The sequence below is a fragment of the Littorina saxatilis genome, linkage group LG17 (genome assembly GCF_037325665.1).
Source record: "Littorina saxatilis isolate snail1 linkage group LG17, US_GU_Lsax_2.0, whole genome shotgun sequence".
Taxonomy (NCBI): Eukaryota; Metazoa; Mollusca; class Gastropoda; order Littorinimorpha; family Littorinidae; genus Littorina; species Littorina saxatilis.
Window position 1 is genome coordinate 31,507,535 of NC_090261.1, and position 21,364 is coordinate 31,528,898.

General features: G+C 39.9%; 1 protein-coding gene across 1 annotated transcript in view; it reads left to right on the top strand.

Moving 5' to 3' along the window:
- LOC138953253 (uncharacterized) overlaps positions 1-21,364 on the top strand; it is a 158,551-nt gene continuing 137,187 nt past the window's right edge. Inside the window, exon 1 of the mRNA XM_070325052.1 lies at positions 1-822. Within this exon, the coding sequence (XP_070181153.1) occupies positions 1-822 (822 nt within the window). The remainder of the gene's footprint in view (positions 823-21,364) is intronic.

Here is a 21,364-nt window from a genome sequence, read left to right on the forward strand (position 1 = left end):
ATGTCTGTTGTGGTAAAGCGTGTCGCTTCTTCTCCTTTGTCCGACGACGGTGAGGACGCCAAACGCCCCTGCGCGGACGGTAGCTACCTCGACGACGACCCCGACGCCACGATCATTACGCAGGCGGAGGGAAGTGCGGAAACCCATCCGCCCGCCATGTCCATCAGGGAGGAGTTCAGGTTGGCACTCCGCGACCCGGAGATCCAGCAGATGCTAGCTCACGCTATGTGCAGTGAGCTTAAGGAGGAGGTCGCACTTTTACGACAGACAATAGAGAAGCAAGAGCACGAGATAACCCAGCTCAAAGACCAGGTCGATCATCTTGAGCAGTATGGTCGACGTAACATCGTCCGGGTAGGTCCGATACCCGAAGCACCGGGTGAAAACACGGACGCCCTTGTAACCATTCTGGCCAAAAGCATCGGTGTGGAGCTGACGCCAGACGCCATCGACCGCAGTCATCGGGTCGGGAAGAGGTCTGAGGTTCCTGGCACTCGCCCCCGCTCCATCATTGTGAAGCTGTCGTCCTACCGCTGGAAAGAGGCTCTCATGAGGTCCAGGAGAGCCTTGAAGGATGTCGACACCGGAAAGCTTTTTCCAGATCTACACTGGCCGCCCCTGCCCTCCAGCACCAGGCCAGGCCCCAAGAAGTCAGCCTCATCAGTGTTCATCAACGAGGATCTGACCAAGATTCGAGCCGAGATGGCAGCGAAGTGTCGCGAGTTCCTCAGAGAAGAGAAAGTTGATGGCACTTGGACCAGGGATGGGGCCATTTTCATCAAGAAAGGCGAAACAGTGCACAGACTGACCACCATGCGCGAAGTCAGACTGTATGCTCGCTAAGATCTCATGGCGCTCCACCAATTCATTGAGTCAGTCATCGAGACACGACAGCCACATGACAACCACTGTGACCGTGTGTGCGTGTGTGCGTGTGTGTGTGTGTGTGTATGTGTGTGTGTGTGTGTGTGCGTGTGTGTGTGTGTCTGTGTGCGTGCGTGTGCGTGCGTGTGCGTGCGTGCGTGAGTGTACGCGCATGGCTGTTGTCGTGGTTGACATTATTGTATGCATACTTTCTGTACCCACAAGTACATTTATCCTACGATTGACTTACACTATTTTCCTTCGATTGACTTACTGTGTGGGTGAGTGCTTAGGCATAGTTGTTGTTATGGTTGTATTCTTATTTGTATCCATGAGTACACCTATCTAACGCTTCTATGTGATACAATATATCTTATACATATATATATATGTACAAACACCACTGTAAATGCCCACCAAGATACCTAGTTCGTCTGATTTGATTGTATTCGCATTGCTGCTCAAATTCAACTCTACCCCTGACTTTCATGAACACCTTTGTTTGTGATCGTACTTCATTGTTGCTGTTCTCCTTTCTGTTGGTTCTTTGCGAGTTTTCCATATTTTTTATATTTACTTTCTTTTCTAGTTTTTCTTTTAAAGTTGCTTTTTCACTTAGACATATCGCTCTGTTCCAATTTATACACTGAACGTAATCCTAAAAATGTCATTCCTACTTAGAACTTCGATATTTCTGCTCTGTTCACCCAACTGTCCTCTTTCTCCTTTCCTGATGGAGACATTTTTTTCTCCGTCCAAGAGTGTGCTTCCTCCGAGAGACCAGTGTGAACGATCGCCACCGCTTCTGGCCCCGTCTCCTTTTGTGTTCCTTAGCGAAACTGTGACATAATGTTTGTATCACTAGCTTGTTACAGGGCCAGAATCGGGGGTTATCACTCAATAGCGGTCGGCCTGTCCAATAAAAAATTAAACTTTCTGAATATTTCAAATATTTACTCTTTTCTCGCATTGCTTTTTATGGGCAAAGAAGGCTATCCTCTTGCGTTGTTACTCCATTGTTTATCTAACCAAACATTCTTTAAATCGCATCTACTCGGTCGAAAGACAGCCCCATCCAAGAATGTGACACAACAAGCCGAATCTATTAAACCACGTAATCAACTTACCCACATTGCACCAGTTAGCGTATCCTTCTTCTATATAATACTTATTAACCTTGCCAGCTATCTGATCTGCCTTGCTGGCGACATTCACCCGAACCCTGGACCGTCACGAACTAAGAAACCTAGCGAGCTATCTGTTATACACATAAATGCTAGAAGTATCAGAAACAAATTAGATATAATAGAAACAGAGACTAGTACCCACGATATTATAACGATCTCAGAGACATGGCTTTCGGAGACCACGTCTAACGACGACATTCATCTTGAAGGTTATCACCCCCCAATTCGTAAAGACAGACCTAACGACCCCCACGGCGGGGTAGCAGTATACGTGAAAAACACTCTTGTGTGCAAACCAAGGCATGACCTTCTGATCCCCCAGCTTGAGGCCGTATGGGTTGAAACTAGATTAAACCAGGATACGTTGTTAATAGGTACATTTTATAGGCCGCCTAACTCTAATGTAGAATACTGGAAACTCATCGATCAGTCAATTAAAAATGTCGCCGCTTCAGAGCATATGTTTATTATTCTTGGTGATTTCAATTCAGATTTTACAAACAACCCGTCGCAGCATCTTCTTGATATTATCACTCTAAACAGTCTACAACAACTAGTTACACTTCCGACCCGCGTTACAGAAACAACATCGTCATGCATTGACCTTATTCTTACCTCGAGTGTAGACATCGTGCAAAGCATTAACGTTCTACCCCCTATTTGCAGCGACCATTCTGTGCCATGTGCAACAATTAAGAAACACATACATAAAACTCCTGCATCTAAAAGAACAATATTTAACTATTCCAAATTAAACAAAGAAAAATTCCTTACCGAACTGAGGAAAATCGACTGGATGAGCATTGCAACGGTACACACTGTCAACGAAGCAGCCAGGTCATTTTCCGAAAAGCTGTTAAGTGTCGCAAGACTATGCATGCCAGTAAAGACAATAACTGTTCGCGATCAAGACGCACCATGGATGACAGAGGAAATTATAAAACTACGCGACAAAAAAAGATCAGTTCACGATACAGCAGTGCGACTAAACACACCTGAGGCCTGGGAACACTTTCGTTTGACTCGCAATAATTATACTGACACAATTCGAAATCGGAAATTAGAATATATAAAAGAATTAGACAAAAAAGTATCCAGTGGAGATAACTTTGGTACTAAAAATTGGTGGAAACTAGTTAAATCATTCTTATCAAAGAAAGGATCAAACCCCAATGAAATTCCTCCTTTGACGTCAAACGGAACAACCTACTATACTAACCTAGAAAAAGCAAACTTGTTCAACGACTTCTTTATCCAACAGTCCATTGTCGAAGACGATATGTCAGACATTCCTGAAGTACCAAGGCTTCCTTGCAGAATAAACACTCTCACACTTTCAGTCGAAGAAGTTATAAATACGATTAACAAACTAGACAAAACAAAAGCAGTCGGTCCAGACGAAATCCACAATAGAATTTTAATTGAGAGCTGCGAAGTGATTTGTGACAGCCTAACTGCACTGTTTAATCGGTCTTTACGTGAAGGACTTTTTCCGTCAGTTTGGAAAATAGCCCACGTTTCACCAGTTCATAAAAAGGGAAACAAAGATACATGTAGTAATTATCGTCCAATCTCCCTCCTAAGCTGTGTTGGCAAAACACTAGAGAAATGCATACAAATTCATGTCTTTGACTACTTAACACAAAACAATATCATTACAGAGTCGCAGTCCGGTTTCATCCCTGGAGACTCAACTGTTTACCAGCTTCTTACAATATACAATGACATATGCAAATCACTCGATAATAGAATAACTACCCAAGCAATCTTCTTTGATATATCCAAAGCATTCGATAGAGTTTGGCACCGGGGCTTATTGCATAAACTCGAAGCCGTTGGAATTAATGGGCCATTATTAAACTGGTTTACAGACTACCTAACAGATCGAAAGCAAGCAGTTGTATTAAAAGGCAGTAAATCAACTTATCTTCCAGTAGTAGCGGGAGTTCCTCAAGGATCAGTGCTTGGACCTTTGCTTTTCCTAATTTATGTAAACGACATTGTACGTGACATAGAATCTACGATTAAGCTTTTTGCTGACGACACTAGCATGTACTTGTCTTTAGCCAATCACAACATCCGTGCCGAAATTTTAAACTCAGATCTTGAAAAAATTGTAAATTGGGCAGAAACATGGAAGGTAGCATTTAACCATGCAAAAACTGAATTGGTGAACTTTTGTACACAAAGAACCCCTGATATCGCAGATCTAAACTTTGGCAATACCATCCTTGAAAGTTCCCCAAATCACAAACACTTAGGAATAATAATACAAAACAACTGTAAATGGGATGAACATATAAAATCTCTTGTTGCAAAGTGCAGAACTCTCGTAGCTTGCTTGCGTACATACAAATATAGACTGAGTCGAAAATCATTGGAAATTATGTTTAAATCCTTCATTCTACCACACTTTGATTATTGCGACATAATATGGGACAATTGTAGCAAAACCCTAACAGATGAACTCGAAAAGTTAAACCTAGATGCAATACGAACAATCATCGGAGCTGTCCGCGGAACCAGTCACTTTAAGCTTTACGGAGAATCTGGACTCCAATCATTATCTGAAAGGCGTAACCGTCATAAACTAACAATGTTCCATAAAATTATTCACGACAAGACCCCCCCATACCTACAAGCAGCACTCCCACCTCTCGTAGCAGCCAACAACCCCTACCACAGACGCCGCCCCTTAGAACGAAGTATACCCCCACATCGAACAGAAACGTACAAAACATCCTTTTTTCCTTCGACAACAGTACTCTGGAACCAACTACCTGAACAAATACAGTTAACTGACTCCCTCGGGGAATTTAAACATTACTTAACAAAAGACGACACACAAATTCCCGTTTACTTCTACAGTGGCAATCGACAAACACAAATAATCCACACAAAAATGAGACTTAATATTAGTGATCTAAAGAAAGACTTAGTTGAGCGACACCTTGCGGAAAACAGCGTATGCGACTGTGGTGATGGAACAGAAACTGCAACACACTTCTTACTAGAATGCCGTTTACACTTAGCTGCAAGAAACAACACAATCAACAAACTAACCAACAACTTCATACACACAGATATTCTACTTCATGGAAACCCCTCCTTGCAAACAAAAATTAACAAAAAAATCTTTTTAACAGTGCAGGAATTTATTGGACAATCCGGCCGTTTCGAACAGATAAACATGTAAAGTGAAAGCAAAATCGACACGTCTACTCGTCTCTCTCTCTCTCTCTCTCTCTCTCTCTCTCTCTCTCTCTCTCTCTCTCTTTCTCTCTCTCACTCTCCCCCTCTCTCCCTCCCTCTCTCCCTCCCTATCTCTTACTCGCAAACACCATAAATATTATATATGTATTCCCAAACGGATTTTTGTTTTGATGTACAATTTTCATTCAATTTTCTTTTCGTGTTTGTAAACTGTACAATAGCCGCCATTTATATTATATGTAATTTTCTAGAAATAGTGAACACCACTATAAGCATTATGCTTGTTGTTGTTTACTCTATATGCGTTTTTTGTAAATAATGCACAAACGTTAAATAAAACAGTTTAAACCAAATGCTTATATCACGTGACCAGAACAGTACTAAATTACACACATTTTCGTAATGGTGGACATAACAACAATAAACCAGAAGAACAAATTGAAAGAATGGGGATGGGGAGCTAACTAGGAACAAAGGAATCTACAGAAGATAAAAAGAAAAGGGAGGGGGAGGAGGAAGAAAGTACTAACAACCACAAGGAGAGACTAGGACGAAAGCGCATAGGAAGAGAGCATCAAGTCTAAGACATGCAACATGTAAATTCAGGTAAATGTAACAATTTTTTATGGAAGGCAGTAATTGAATAACGCAGTATAGTAGTATAGTGAGGCTTGGCAAGAAGAATAAATAAAAAATGTGATGGCGGCCAAATGGGATGGTGTCAAAATGGGATGACGCGCTATTGTTATGACACGGTAGTAAAATGACGCTTGGCTTGTGAAATGTCGCGAAAATGGGATGGGAGATAAATGGAATACGGTGAAACGGCATGGCGGCCAAATGGGATATGGTGTCAAAATGGGATGTTGCGCTTTTGTTATGACATGTTAGTAAAATGCCCTGTCACGTAGTCTCAATCCAAATTGGAAATCCATAGCATCATCATTATAATCATCCTCATCTCATTAATCATTCAAAATTATAAATTTTATAAAATGACGCTTGGCTTGTGAAATGTCGCGAAAATGGGATGGGGCAAAAAATGGGACGGCGGCAAAAATGGGATTGCACCAAAATGGGATGTGGATCAGCCACTAGATTGCCAATTTTAAAGTCTTAGGTATGACCCGGTGTGACGTTTTTATCTTTCGCCGTGTTGATATTTCGATTTTCGGCCTCGTTGATCTAGTATAAACTCTACACTGAACAAAAAACAAGTCGCGTAAGGCGAAAATACAATATTTAGTCAAGTAGCTGTCGAACTCATAGAATGAAACTGAACGCAACGCAACGCAGCAAGACCGTATACTCGTAGCATCGTCACTCCACCGCCCGTGGCAAAGGCAGTGCACGTGGAATTGACAAGAAGAGCGGGGTATTCGTTGCGCTGAGAAGGATAGCACGCTTTTCTGTACCTCTCTTCGTTTTAACTTTCTGAGCGTGTTTTTAATCCAAACATATCATATCTATATATTTTTGGAATCAGGAACCGACAAGGAATAAGATGAAAGTGTTTTTAAATTGATTTCGAAAAAGAAATTTGATAATAATTTTTATATATTTAATTTTCAGAGCTTGTTTTTAATCCGAATATAACATATTTATATGTTTTTGGAATCAGCAAATGATGGAGAATAAGATAAACGTAAATTTGGATCGTTTTATAAATTTTTATTTTTTTTTACAATTTTTAGATTTTTAATGACCAAAGTCATTAATTAATTTTTAAGCCACCAAGCTGAAATGCAATACCGAACCCCGGGCTTTGTCGAAGAGTACGTGACCAAAATTTCAACCAATTTGGTTGAAAAATGAGGGCGTGACAGTGCCGCCTCAACTTTCACGAAAAGCCGGATATGACGTCATCAAAGACATTTATCAAAAAAATGAAAAAAACGTTCGGGGATTTCATACCCAGGAACTCTCATGTCAAATTTCATGAAGATCGGTCCAGTAGTTTAGTCTGAATCGCTCTACACACACACACACACACACACGCACACACGCACGCACGCACACACACACGCACATACACCACGACCCTCGTTTCGATTCCCCCTCGATGTTAAAATATTTAGTCAAAACTTGACTAAATATAAAAACACCCTTCGATAGTACTGATGAGCGACCTTGTGTACCTTACATTCATGGGGCCAAATTTGTCCAACCAATTATTTTATTTAACTTAGAAATTTGATTCATCCTAAAATGTTTCCCTTCTTACTCAAGGGACGTAACCACTCGGTACACGTTTTCGAAGAATTCGATTTTGGGAGTGAAATCTATTTAATTTCACAACCAATTTTCTTCACATGCAAGAAACTGACATGCTTTTCGTCCATAAATAATTTCCTTTCTTAATTTTACCAGGAAACAACATTTCAGTCTCGAGTAAATATCGAGGGGGAAATATGTACACAGGCGAAGGATGAAATCGTTACACCGGCCGAGGTTCGAACCCACGACCTCCCGATCACGGGGCGGACGCCTTACCACTAGGCTAACCGTGCCGGTTTACCCTTGAGTGACAGACGGACAGACAAAAGAATATACAGACAGACCGTAATTAACACAAACACACACACTCAGCAGAGCAAAGCGGTATGACACACACACTCAGCAGAGCAAGGCAGTATAACACAAACACTGAGTCTGATTTATGAGAATGAGAATGAGGGAGAGAGAATTGTATTGAATTGAATTGAATTAAATTGAATTGAATTGATCTTTATCTTAACACAAACAGAATAAGAAATGCTAAAATGCTCTCTTTTTCATCCCGCAGACAGTCAAAATTCTAATCAAAAACAAGGAAAGAGATAGAAATAAAAGGAACAGTTATGACAGCTTTACAGACAGACAGACAGACAGACAGACAGAAAGAGAGACAAACAAGTCGCGTAAGGCGAAAATACAATATTTAGTCAAGTAGCTGCCATTTTTCAGCAAGACCGTATGCTCGTAGCATCGTCAGTCCACCGCTCATGGCAAAGGCAGTGAAATTGACAAGAAGAGCGGGGTAGTAGTTGCGCTAAGAAGGATAGCACGCTTTTCTGTACCTCTCTTTGTTTTAACTTTCTGAGCGTGTTTTTAATCCAAACATATCATATCTATATGTTTTTGGAATCAGGAACCGACAAGGAATAAGATGAAAGTGTTTTTAAATTGATTTGGACAATTTAATTTTGATAATAATTTTTATATATTTAATTTTCAGAGCTTGTTTTTAATCCGAATATAACATATTTATATGTTTTTGGAATCAGCAAATGATGGAGAATAAAATAAACGTAAATTTGGATCGTTTTATAAATTTTTATTTTTTTTTACAATTTTTAGATTTTTAATGACCAAAGTCATTAATTAATTTTTAAGCCACCTAGCTGAAATGCAATACCGAACCCCGGGCTTCGTCGAAGATTACTTGACCAAAATTTCAACCAATTTGGGTGAAAAATGAGGGCGTGACAGTGCCGCCTCAACTTTCACGAAAAGCCGGATATGACGTCATCAAAGACATTTATCAAAAAAATGAAAAAAACGTATGGGGATTTCATACCCAGAAACTCTCATGTCAAATTTCATAAAGATCGGTCCAGTAGTTTAGTCTGAATCGCTCTACACACACACACACACACACACGCACACACGCACACACACACACACGCACATACACCACGACCCTCGTTTCGATTCCCCCTCGATGTTAAAATATTTAGTCAAAACTTGACTAAATATAAAAAGAAACAAACAGACAGACAGACAGAGAGAGAGAGAGAGAGCCAGAGAAAGAGAGAGACAGAGAAACAGAGACATAGAGAGAAAGATAAACAGACACACAGACACCGACAGAAAAGTTGTGTGAAGAGCAGCTCAGCAGAATTTGTCTTACATTTTGGAAAGTTTTCTGACGATTTGGACGTGAAAACGAGACTGAACCCATGCAATAATTTTTTCAAAACTGCTCCGAAACTATCCCAAAATCAAGTAATTAAATGACATGTTGTTACTGTACGATAACTAAATCTTTCAATCAATCAATCAATATGAGGCTTATATCGCGCGTATTCCGTGGGTACAGTTCTAAGCGCAGGGATTTATTTATTTTTTATTTTATTTTTATTTTATGCAATTTATATCGCGCACATATTCAAGGCGCAGGGATTTATTTATGCCGTGTGAGATGGAATTTTTTTACACAATACATCACGCATTCACATCGGCCAGCAGATTGCAGCCATTTCGGCGCATATCCTACTTTTCACGGCCTATTATTCCAAGTCACACGGGTATTTTGGTGGACATTTTTATATATGCCTATACAATTTTGCCAGGAAAGACCCTTTTGTCAATCGTGGGATCTTTAACGTGCACACCCCAATGTAGTGTACACGAAGGGACCTCGGTTTTTCGTCTCATCCGAAAGACTAGCACTTGAACCCACCACCTAGGTTAGGAAAGGGGGGAGAAAATTGCTAACGCCCTGACCCAGGGTCGAACTCGCAACCTCTCGCTTCCGAGCGCAAGTGCGTTACCACTCGGACACCCACCCTAACCCTAACTAAGTCTTTCCGATGTATTGTCATTCTAACTTGTTTTATCACACTCGGAAAATATCACACGCAATATACTATCAATCAATCAATCAATCAATATGAGGCTTATATCGCGCGTATTCCGTGGGTACAGTTCTAAGCGCAGGGATTTATTTATCATTTTTTTAATCTTTTTCATTTTTTATTTTATGCATGCAATTTATATCGCGCACATATTCAAGGCGCAGGGATTTATTTATTCCGTGTGAGATGGATTTGTTTTTTTTACACAATACATCACGCATTCACATCGGCCAGCAGATCGCAGCCATTTCGGCGCATATCCTACTTTTCACGGCCTATTATTCCAAGTCACACGGGTATTTTGGTGGACATTTTTATATATGCCTATACAATTTTGCCAGGAAAGAGCCTTTTGTCAATCGTGGGATCTTTAACGTGTACACCCCAATGTAGTGTACACGATACTAGCGAAATTATAATTTTTTTTGTTTGTTCTATAAATGTGACATGCTTTAGGCTGTTATATACTACATTATAACCGAGATGATGTTTTTAGATCCACAGATTTAGGTCAAAAATATGATAGTTTTTCTGAGATGGTGCAGACAACGTTAACCCTCATATAAATTAAATGTATTCCATGGTGGAATCCTGCTTGCACAATCTAATCTATTCAATCTAACCTAATCATAGGCACAATCAATAGAATCAAAATCACTCACTTTTATTTTCTTGCCTTTCTGCTATTCCTCTCGTCTTTGAAAGATCACCAAAGTCATCAAAATCAGGTATTTACCACTGTATGCAACAAGTCTCACAAACTCGAATTATCTCTCTTGCAAACTGACAGATTTAACACCCGCACCATATGATGTCTGACCGGACAATTGCTAATTTGTAAAAAAAAAGGGGGGTCCTTTACGTCCTCACATGAAATTTTCCTTTTAGGGACATGAGTTGATGATACGCTAAAAGAAGAAAAGGAGGGAAAGAAAAGGGCAAGACCAAGCAATCCCGACCGTGATAGGACCCCGGCCCCGCTCTCCATGAATAAGGGAGGGGGGTGGGGCAATGAGAAATATACTCGGGGATAATTTTTCCTTTATATGCGTTGACTTCCTAGGGGAAGGACCATTAAAAACATGGATTTTTAATTCAATTTTAGTTTCGTTAAGAAAAAGATAAAACTCAGGACCAAAGGTTTAAAAATGACAACATTGTGAGAAAAATATAAAGAACATGCGCAAAACGTAATACTGATCTTCTATAGGGTAGTAACATTTGGATACATCATTTCATTGACGCACGCATGAGTTGCTATGCGGCATTTGTTAATTTTAAATGGGATAAAAAGATCTATCTGCGTTGTCCGTCGACCTCCCCGCCACTACAATAGTCGCAGGGGAGGCGACGTCACATTAGCAGTATTAACTGAGAGAGGAAACAGCTATCCTCTCGTTTATATAATCATGTTTTTATGTTTATTGTGTAATCCGAAAACAGGAGTTTAAAACCATCAGGAAAAAAAAAAACCACGCACTCGCCCGCGAGGTGGGGCAATGCCCTTCCCTCCCTGCGAGCTGTGTGTCCCCTTTGTTTAAGTTAATACCGTTGACAAATGACGATCATATATTTATGCTGGCTTTATTTTATTTTGCCCCCCATTTAGGGAGTCCAGAATTACAAGGGACTTGCAGTGATTTTTTAATTGTGAGAATTTCCTCAGACGACAGATCTCTGCTCCCCGCGAGAGCGCTGAGGGCCATGAGATAGGTGTCTGGTTTAGGGACGGACACTTTATTTTTTGTCACAAAACAGTAGGTATCCGTTAATAAGTTGATGAGAGCCTCGGGGCTCTGCTTCTGCCTAGCAGTCACCATAGAGGTGAGGCAGAGCTCCAGGTAGCCTCTCAGGTCTTTTTCTTCTGGTTTTTGGGTTGTTATGAACACAAAGTCTCTGTGACTATCGACTTTTTTTGAGGATTTTTGCTAATTTGCGAAACGAACTAACTTTATGTAGGCCACGACCTCTCAAAGGGGTGAGAACCGTGTCAGTGTATTAACCAATCATATGAACACCTTAATTGCCCGGCACGTGTGCTCTCAAAATCCACTGACCAATAGCCGACGAGAACGACATCACTGCAGGACGGTCAAGTCATGCAATCCAATTGGGCGGTGTTTATGATGCTCCCCGTGTCGACCACTGTTGCGTCTTCAAATGTCCAGTGTCAATTGTATTGGATGATTCTCAACGCCCAATACCAAACGCTTATAACTTTTATCAACGCAACTTTTAACTTGTACAGCCCCACTCCCGTCATCCTCCCGGCCCCACCCCCACACACCCAGCTTTTTCTTAGCGTACAACCACCTCATGTCCCAAATAGAATCTTATTCTGGGGACACAAATAGAAATTTACATACATTCAACTCGTGGTCAAAACAGCGTTTATGCTTGCGGCCATTGTCACCTAGGCGAGACCATGAAATCTTGGCGAAAAATGTTTAATATCTTTATTGTACAAAATAAAACAAACTAACAAAAACCGATTTTATCTCACAGAATATTATCAAGCTGTTCTCGCAACAACAACAACAACGACAACAACATCAATAACAACAACAACAACAACAACAACAACAACAACAACAACAACAACAACAACAACAACAACAACAACAACAACACCACTTCAGGGAGTTATTCCATGAAAAATGCATGGATGTATAATTTCTATTCGATTTTGTTTTCGCTGTGTACAAAAGGAAACAAACAAACTGACAATAACCGATTTTATCTTACAGAATATGATCATGCTGTTCTGGCAACAATAACAAAAACACTTAACAGAGTTATTCCATAAAATCGCATGGATGTATTATATATTTTCTATTCGAAAAAAACCCACCCGAATGTTATGCTTAAAGTATTCCCATACACGTTTTAGGATTGGACATGAAACGGTTACCGAAGGTGCTTTTCCTCAGGCCCGTACAGACACTTCGGCATGCTTGAATTCTTTGACATTCAACAAGGCTTGAGTCGGTTTCGTGTAATCCCTTTGCCTAATCAGTCAAATTATACACGTCATAAAAAATGTTCCCGGCAGATATCAAACCATACGTGCAGAAGTATCGTCTGTTTCTCACGCGGGCTTAAAGCTTAATTATGATCAAAGCACTCTCTGAATGGTAACATGAAAGCACAGCTGTTTAATATTTTCCCACACACACACACGCACACGTGCGCACGAGAAAACATAAGACTTTCATAAGTAATGTGATTAATCAACATGAAATAAACTTTTTTGTTGGCTTCTAGCGTGAAAAAGCGCGTGGGTGGCACGAACATTTTCATAATAATAAACATCACCTTTATCACAGACTTATATCCCATTTCGTGACACCTACCACTACTCCACTACATCAAAGGATGTCTGTTGAGATAATCGAATGGTTCAAAACTTTCAAACCTGCGCGCATATTCTAAGCCGACTAACACATAATAGTCAAGGACATCATAAAATGGTTCTCGGTGAAAACTTGACCGAGGGCCATTTTACGACGTCCTTGACCAGATAGTGTTTATGGCCAAACCAAGCACAACCCGAGTGTGTCAAGTATACTCATGTGTGTTGCTTCTTGGACAATGTAAAGAACACCGAAAGTACTTCAATGCCGTTCTCGAGTTACGTTGACTTTTACAAAGGTTGCAGCTGACACGGCTTACGTAATCCGGTTTCCTGGTCATGTGTGTGAAAAATGTGTCCATTAAAAGCATAATCTTTAATTCATATATTATTTCAAAAAAGATGTTAAAACTAAGGACCACCTTTTGTTAAATACTTTAAGAGTGAAACGTAATGTGAAAAATAGAGAAACTGTGGCCTATTATGTGTTTTCGCCGGGAGGTGTCAATTGGCAGGCCAGGCACTTAATCACGCTTGACTCCCCTCCGCTTAAGCGGCAATCGTTTAGCAAGCGCCGGTGTCTGCTTCAAGAAAGCCCTTCACACCCGGATTAAGTGAGGGAACATCGAATAGTGACATTTTTCGATGTGATTTTTCGATTTCATAAACAACAATTTTGAAAAATAATATAAAAGAGATAAATATTTTGCAAATACCGTATCTAGGTGGTCTAAATCAGGCTACCAAAACTGTCTCGTTGTATGCCTTTTTTTTCTTCCAAGTATATACATCTATTGCAACAACAATAAAGAGTTAACAGGCAAGTGATATTTAATTCAGAAATGGAATACGCTTTAATTTAAAACAAAAGCACAACGAACAAGATGTTTTAATTTATTTCGCTCCAAGTCAAAATTTAAGCAAAACATCTAAATAGTTTTAAATGCGCATTTAGTCCGCTGTCGCACGGAGGAATGTAGGATTACCAAAACCGGCAAAATCAAAACTGGGCAAAACTTGATTTAAAAGAACGCCCCCCCCCCCCCCCCCCCCTCCCTGTAGAATTTGCACTGCTAGATGCGTTGGCGGCATCCCATCCTGCCTCTCCCAACTTGCCGTATCCCAGTCTGCCTTACCCGATTTGCCGCATCCCGTCCTGCTGCTTTGTGTGTGTTAGTGCGTGTGTATTTGTGTTTGTGAGGCAGGGAAAGAGAGAGAGAGAGAGAGAGAGAGAGAGAGAGAGAGAGAGAGAGAGAGTGACTGAGAGAGAGAGAGAAAGAGAGAGAGAAACTAGAGAGAGAGGGGGGAGAGAGAGAGAAAGAGAGAGAGAGAGGGGGGAGAGAGAGAAAGGGGGAGAGAGAGAAAGAGAGAGAGAAAGAGAGATAGAAAGAGAGAGAGAGAGAGAGAGAGAGAGAGAGAGAGAGAGAGACACACACACACACACACACATACACAGAGAAAGAGAGAGAGAGAGATGTCAACAAAATCAAGGAAAAGAAAAGCCTAACAAAGAATTTCAAGTGGCAGCCCAAATTTTCGACCTGTTCCCAGGCCTTCCTCAGCGGCGTTTAATTCTGCGAGACGCCAATTCATGCATCAAGTACTAAGCAACACAATACCATAGTTAATTCTGTTACGAAACACAAAGCAAATATTTCAAAGATAAAATCTACAAGACTTGACTAAAATTAATGTAAAAAAATCAACAAGAAGAAACAGAGGCGAAAACAGTATTTGACTTTCAATGTTTTTGCAGCCACCGAGCTCGAAAGTATTCACTTAGATGCAATTCGAACCATTGTTGGAGCAGTCCGCGGTACAAGCCATCAAAAATTGTACGATGAGTCAGGCTTTATTTCATTACTAGAGAGGCGAAAACGTCATAAATTGATATTATTTCACAAGATCGTTCACCGCAAGGTGCCAAACTACTTATTAGCGATATTGCCACCATTGATATCAACTAATAACCCATATCACCGGCGCAGACCTCTAGACAGGAAAGTTCCATCGTTTAAAACTGAATTATATAGAAACTCATTTCTCCCATCTACTACACAACTCTGGAATTCTTTACCAGACTATATAAAACTTAGTGATTCCCTAAGTGAATTTAAGCACTTTTTGTCAAAAAACGATTTAAGTCCGCCGTGTTATTTTTATTCTGGAGATCGCATGTCACAAATAATTCACTGTAAGCTCAGGTTATATATAAGTGATCTCAATAACGATCTAGTGAGACGTCACGTTGCTACAGATGCATCTTGTGACTGTGGATTCCCGTCCGAATCCGTACAACACTTCATATTCGATTGTCCAAATTATCGCGAAGCACGTCAAAAAACTATACATACCCTCCCTAATCACACAATTCACCTCCCCCACCTTTTAAACGGAGACAGACAGTATTCTTTAGATTTGAACAGGAAAATTTTTTCCACCGTACACTCGTTCATTGAACGTTCAGGCCGCTTTGGGTAAGTCAGAATAAATGCTCTACAAGCCGGACAACAACTTAAACTTCTGCACATCTCCTACCCATCCCTCTTCTTTTATTCATCTTCTTTCCCTCCTTCCTTCCTTTACTGTCTTTCTTTATAATCATTATGCAACGTTCATTACGTTATTAATAGATTTGGTTTATTGAGACAAATTTTTCACCCGTTACCGCCTTATGTTGTACTGTCATGCAGGAACACCACTATAAGCTTCTAGCTTGTTGCTGTTTCTGTGAACTTTGTATACATGTCATGATTGTAACCCTTGTTAAAATAAACTTATGTTTAAACCAACAAAAAAAAAATGTTTTTGCAGAGAACTTGTTTACGGCAATAGTGGAAACTAACATGTTTTATGAACGTGTTTATGTTTTGCAATCTTGTTTTCTGATTTATCCATCTATATATTTATTTACCTATTTTCACTTTACTTATTTAGTTCCGATCAAATGATCCGCTGCAAGAGCAGTTTGTAAATAAAATCAGCGATACAAAATGCCTCCGTTTCACTTAGATGGCGTATGGAAATAATTAATAACCTTATTTTATGATGGGTGACCTCATTGCAAATTGCTGAAATTTAAAAAACGATATCAAAAATAGAGTTACTAGACGGAGCCCTTCGGGGCGTTTAGTCATGCTTGAGACATATATTCACATGTTTTGATAGAGTATGTCCTTATCTGCGACCAAAAGACAAATTGTTGCTTCAACAGTGCTTTGAGCGGATCATTAAGTATTGCACTTTCGCGTCTAATAACGTACGGTGTCTAAAATTAAATACGGCGAAGTGGTCTGAGCCTACAATGTTTAAATGTGTACACTACATTGGGTGTGCACGTTAAAGATCCCACGATTGACAAAGGGGTCTTTCCTGGCAAAATTGCTTAGGCACAGTTAATAATTGTCTACCTATACCCGTGTGACTTGGAATGAAAGGTAAATATGCGCCGAAATGGCTGCAATCTACTGGCCGTATAAAATTTCATCTCACACGGCATCACTGCAGAGCGCCTAGAACTGTACCCACGGAATATGCGCGATATAAGACTCATTGATTGATTGAAATGTTTGACTGCATAACTTCTAAAAACTAGTTCCATGGTCTCATCCCTCCCCCCATCTACCCCCCCCCCCCTTCATCCCCTATTTTGTTTTAAATCTTTTTTCTGTTCTTTTCTTGCTCCTCTTACAGTATCACGGTAAATGTTCCCAAATAGATCCTAGTTACCTCAGAGGACGTTAATCCCCAAAGTCAGCCAGTCAGTCAGTCATTAAAGGCAAAAGCGAGGTAACGCACAACTGGGTCCGACCAGTAAAGCCGTCGCTGCCTGTGTGACAACCACCATAAAAATCTACCACAGCGGGAAACTTTCAATTTAAGTATTTTCAACCATCATGTGCCCGCATTAAACTTTACAATCAAAGAATGTCTGTTGAGATAATCGAATGGATCAAAACTTTGAAACCTGCGCGCATATTCTAAGCCGACTAACACATAATTGTTAAGGACATCATAAAATGGTTCTCGGTGAAAACTTGACCGAGGCCCATTTTACGACGTCCTTGACTCGAGTGTGTGACGTATTCTCATAAATGCGCTGCTTCTTGGGCAAGGTAAAGAACCCCTTCGTTGTGAAGTTACACACGCGCAATGTCGAGACAAATTCATCAAAGACATGAACGCAATCATCCATGGAAAACGCGCTGATCATGCCTTCAATGCCGTTCTCGAGCTACGTTGACTTTTACAAAGGGTACAGCTGACACGGCTTACGTAATCTGGTTTCCTGGTCATTTGTGTAAAAAATCTGTCCGACAAAGAAAACTGCCCAACGAATATAGATAGCTCGGTCGAAAAAAATACTACCAGCAAAATATCTAACCCCCCCCCCCCTCCTCCCACCTCCGCCGAAGAAAGAGCACGGGATTCAATACATGATGATAGTTATTAAACACAAAGCAGTTGTTGCTAGGTTCAAGGCAATCACAAGATAGGAAAGCTTTCGAGTCATCGACAATCATTCGGAGGTGTGTTTTGGAACAAATGTTGGAGAAAAGGGTAAATGTCGGCTTCTTTTACAGACACTATCTAGTCTTATGTTTCTTATTTGTTTGACCCTCTTAGGATTATGGAGTTTTATGCACTGCCTTTTATAGTTAACTAAACTTTTGTATTTGAATTAGCCCATTGCAGTTGGTGTAGGCCTTAAGCTTATTTAAATCGCTTGTCCAGTATTTAATTTAGTTCTCAATTTTTGCATGAACTCAAATGTTTAGTGTTCTTAGTATGTCTTGCTAAACTAAGTTCTATTTAATCAGAGTATGTTTGCGTGTGCTTATACTTAGTGATATTGTAAAGCGCATAGTGCTTTTCGTTATGCGCTATAGAAATCTCCTTAATAAATAAATAAATAAATAATAAAATAATAAATAAATAAATAAATAAAAAATAAATAAACATTCAAAACTGTGTAAAATGGTCGAACTGAAGTTTTTGCACAACAAATATGACCATAACAATTATTTCTTAAACTCAAAGTACTGGACAAATTAACCCCTTCGTTGTGAAGTTACACACGCGCAATGTCGAGACAAATTCATCAAAGACATGAACGCAATCATCCATGGAAAACGCGCTGATCATGCCTGTAAGGGCTGTTTTAAAGTCACTGAATGTCTAATGTTGATTGAGGTACATCATGTATGGTAACACTTATCTCCCAATACCCCCTCGGACTGTTCTAGAACCCCTTGCAATGCTTAAAAGATAAACTCCATTTCCTCACTTCATTTTGGCAGTTCAAAACTGTCAAAAACATGATTTCACATTTTGGTCATGCTCGCAATAGTTATCTCCAATCGATGCTTCATAATATTCTGCATGTTTTAGTTCTGCAGTTGCTCATACATCTTTTTATAGACATCTGAAGACGTGTGCTGCTCACATACAGATCAGCATAAATCCATTTACTACTTAGATTGTTTAGTGTCTATAATTATGTTATTTGCTTGTCTGTCTGTCTTGTGCGTACTCCTTCTCAAACATAAACAAACTCGGACATATTCAAAGATAGTCTACATAATTATGATCCAGAGACAGCCAGCATGCCTCTTCCTTGTTCTCCGACAAAAGAAAACTTCCTTGTGGCCTATTGTGTGTTTTCGCCGGTAGGTGTCAATTGGCAGGCCAGGCACTTAATCACGCTTGACTCCCCTCCGCTTAAGCGGCAATCGTTTAGCAAGCCCCGGTGTCTGCTTCAAGAAAACCCTTCACACCCAGATTAGTGAGGGAACATCGAATAGTGACATTTTTTGATGTGATTTTCGATTTCATAAACAACAATTTTGGAAAAAATGATATAAAAGAGATAAATATTTTGCAAATACCGTATCTGGGTGGTCTAAATTAGGTTTCTTGTCAAACGTAAAATGCAGTATAGAAAAAAAACCGTTGTGTTGGAATTTAAGACTAAATCAATTTGGGTCTACTTGTAGAAACAGTGTTAATAAATGTTCAACAAATGCTGAAAGAAACAATTGGCAGCACCCTTGAAACGCTTGGCATGTATATTAAATGTTGAATGTATATTGGTTAAGAACAAAAGTAAGGCAATTTCGTTACTGTTTGAAACCTCAATAGTTCTTTGAATGTTCGCCTTCTTTTTATTTTTACGGTACCGAGAAGCCTTCAACAGATGTATACATGTATAACTAATTCAATAAGTTTTTCGAAGCATCATATTCTAAACTCTTACGTTAAATGTCTGACCTTTTTGTTTTTGTTTTTATTTGTTTCTGTTGGGTTTCAAACAACATTCTGTGAGATAACCTTTAAGGTCATCGCCGTAACAAGAACACTGTTCTTCCTTTTTAGGCTTTTATAGTCCATACAATATTTGCTGGCTTACACCCGTCAATTTTTACGTGTATCAGTTCATGAAATATTTGACGGCTTTTACCCATCTATGTTATCTTTCCCGGTCAAGGCAATATCTTGAAATGATTGTTGAAACTTCAGAGAACCCTTTGCTTAAAGTTCCAAAGATTGTTTTTGTTTTGGAGCTTTCCATTCTTTTCGATCATGAACAAGGAAATAGCTGAATGAGTATGACGCATTCTCTAAAGCTGTCCTGGGGTACAGAACGGATGTGATCACACACTTATCGCTCGCTTGAGTAATTCTTTAATCACACAAGAAGCTTTTGTGGTGTTTTGTTTTCTTGAAATAGTGACACGTTACCTGGCACACTTAAGCAGGTTTCATGCCCCCCCTCCCTACCCATTGGGAATACTGACCACTTGAACAAATCTGAGTGTGTGGAGTTACGCCCTGGAGTCATACTCGCCGGAGAAAAAAGGGTGAGTTCTTGGCTTTGTGGCGCCAATAACAAGTCATTGATGACGAATTGAGTCATCTGTCAGTAAAACGTAAAAACGGAGGAAGGTCTCTTATTCATATTTGCTTCTTTGGCTACCATAACTGTCTCGTTGTATGCTTTTTTTTTCTTCCAAGTATATACAACTATTGCAACAACAATAAAGAGCTAACAGGCAAGTGATATTTAATTTAGAAATGGAATACTCTTTAATTTAAAACAAAAGCACAACGAACAAGATGTTTTAATTTATTTCGCTCCAAGTCAAAATTTAAGCAAAACATCTAAATAGTTTTAAATGCGCATTTAGTCCGCTGTCGCACGGAGGAATGTAGGATTACCAAAACCGGCAAAATCAAAACTGGGCAAAACTTGATTTAAAAGAACGCCCCCCCCCCCCCCCCCACCCCCCTGTAGAATTTGCACTGCTAGATGCGTTGGCGGCATCCCATCCTGCCTCTCCCAACTTGCCGTATCCCAGTCTGCCTTACCCTATTTGCCGCATCCCAGCGTGCTGCTTTGTGTGTGTTAGTGCGTGTGTATTTGTGTTTGTGAGGCAGGGAAAGAGAGAGAGAGAGAGAGAGAGAGAGAGAGAGAGAGAGAGAGAGAGAAAGAGAGAGAGAGAGAGAGAAAAAAGAGAGAGAGAGAAAAGAGAGAGAGAGAAAGACAGAGAGAGACGGGGAGAGAGAGAGAAAAGGGGAGAGAGAGAGAGGGGGAGAGAGAGAGAAAGAGAGAGAGAGAGAGAGAAAGAGAGAGAGAAAGAGAGAGAGAGAGACCACACACACACACATACACAGAGAAAGAGAGAGAGAGAGAGAGAGAGAGAAGAGAGAGATTTCAACAAAATCAAGGAAAAGAAAAGCCTAACAAAGATTTCAGTGGCAGCCCAACTTTTCGACCTGTTGCCAGCGGCTTCCTCAGCGGCGTTTAATTCTGCGAGACGCCAATTCATGCATCAAGTAGGCCCTACTAAGCAACACAATACCATAGTTAATTCTGTTACGAAACACTAAAGCAAATATTTCAAAGATAAAATCTACAAGACTTGACTAAAATTAATGTAAAAAATCAACAACAAGAAGAAACAGAGGCGAAAACAGTATTTGACTTTCAATGTTTTTGCAGAGAATTTGTTTACGGCAATAGTGAAGAACTAACATGTTTTATGAACGTGTTTATGTTTTGCAATCTTGTTTTCTGATTTATCCATCTATGATATTTATTTACCTATTTTCACTTTACTTATTTAGTT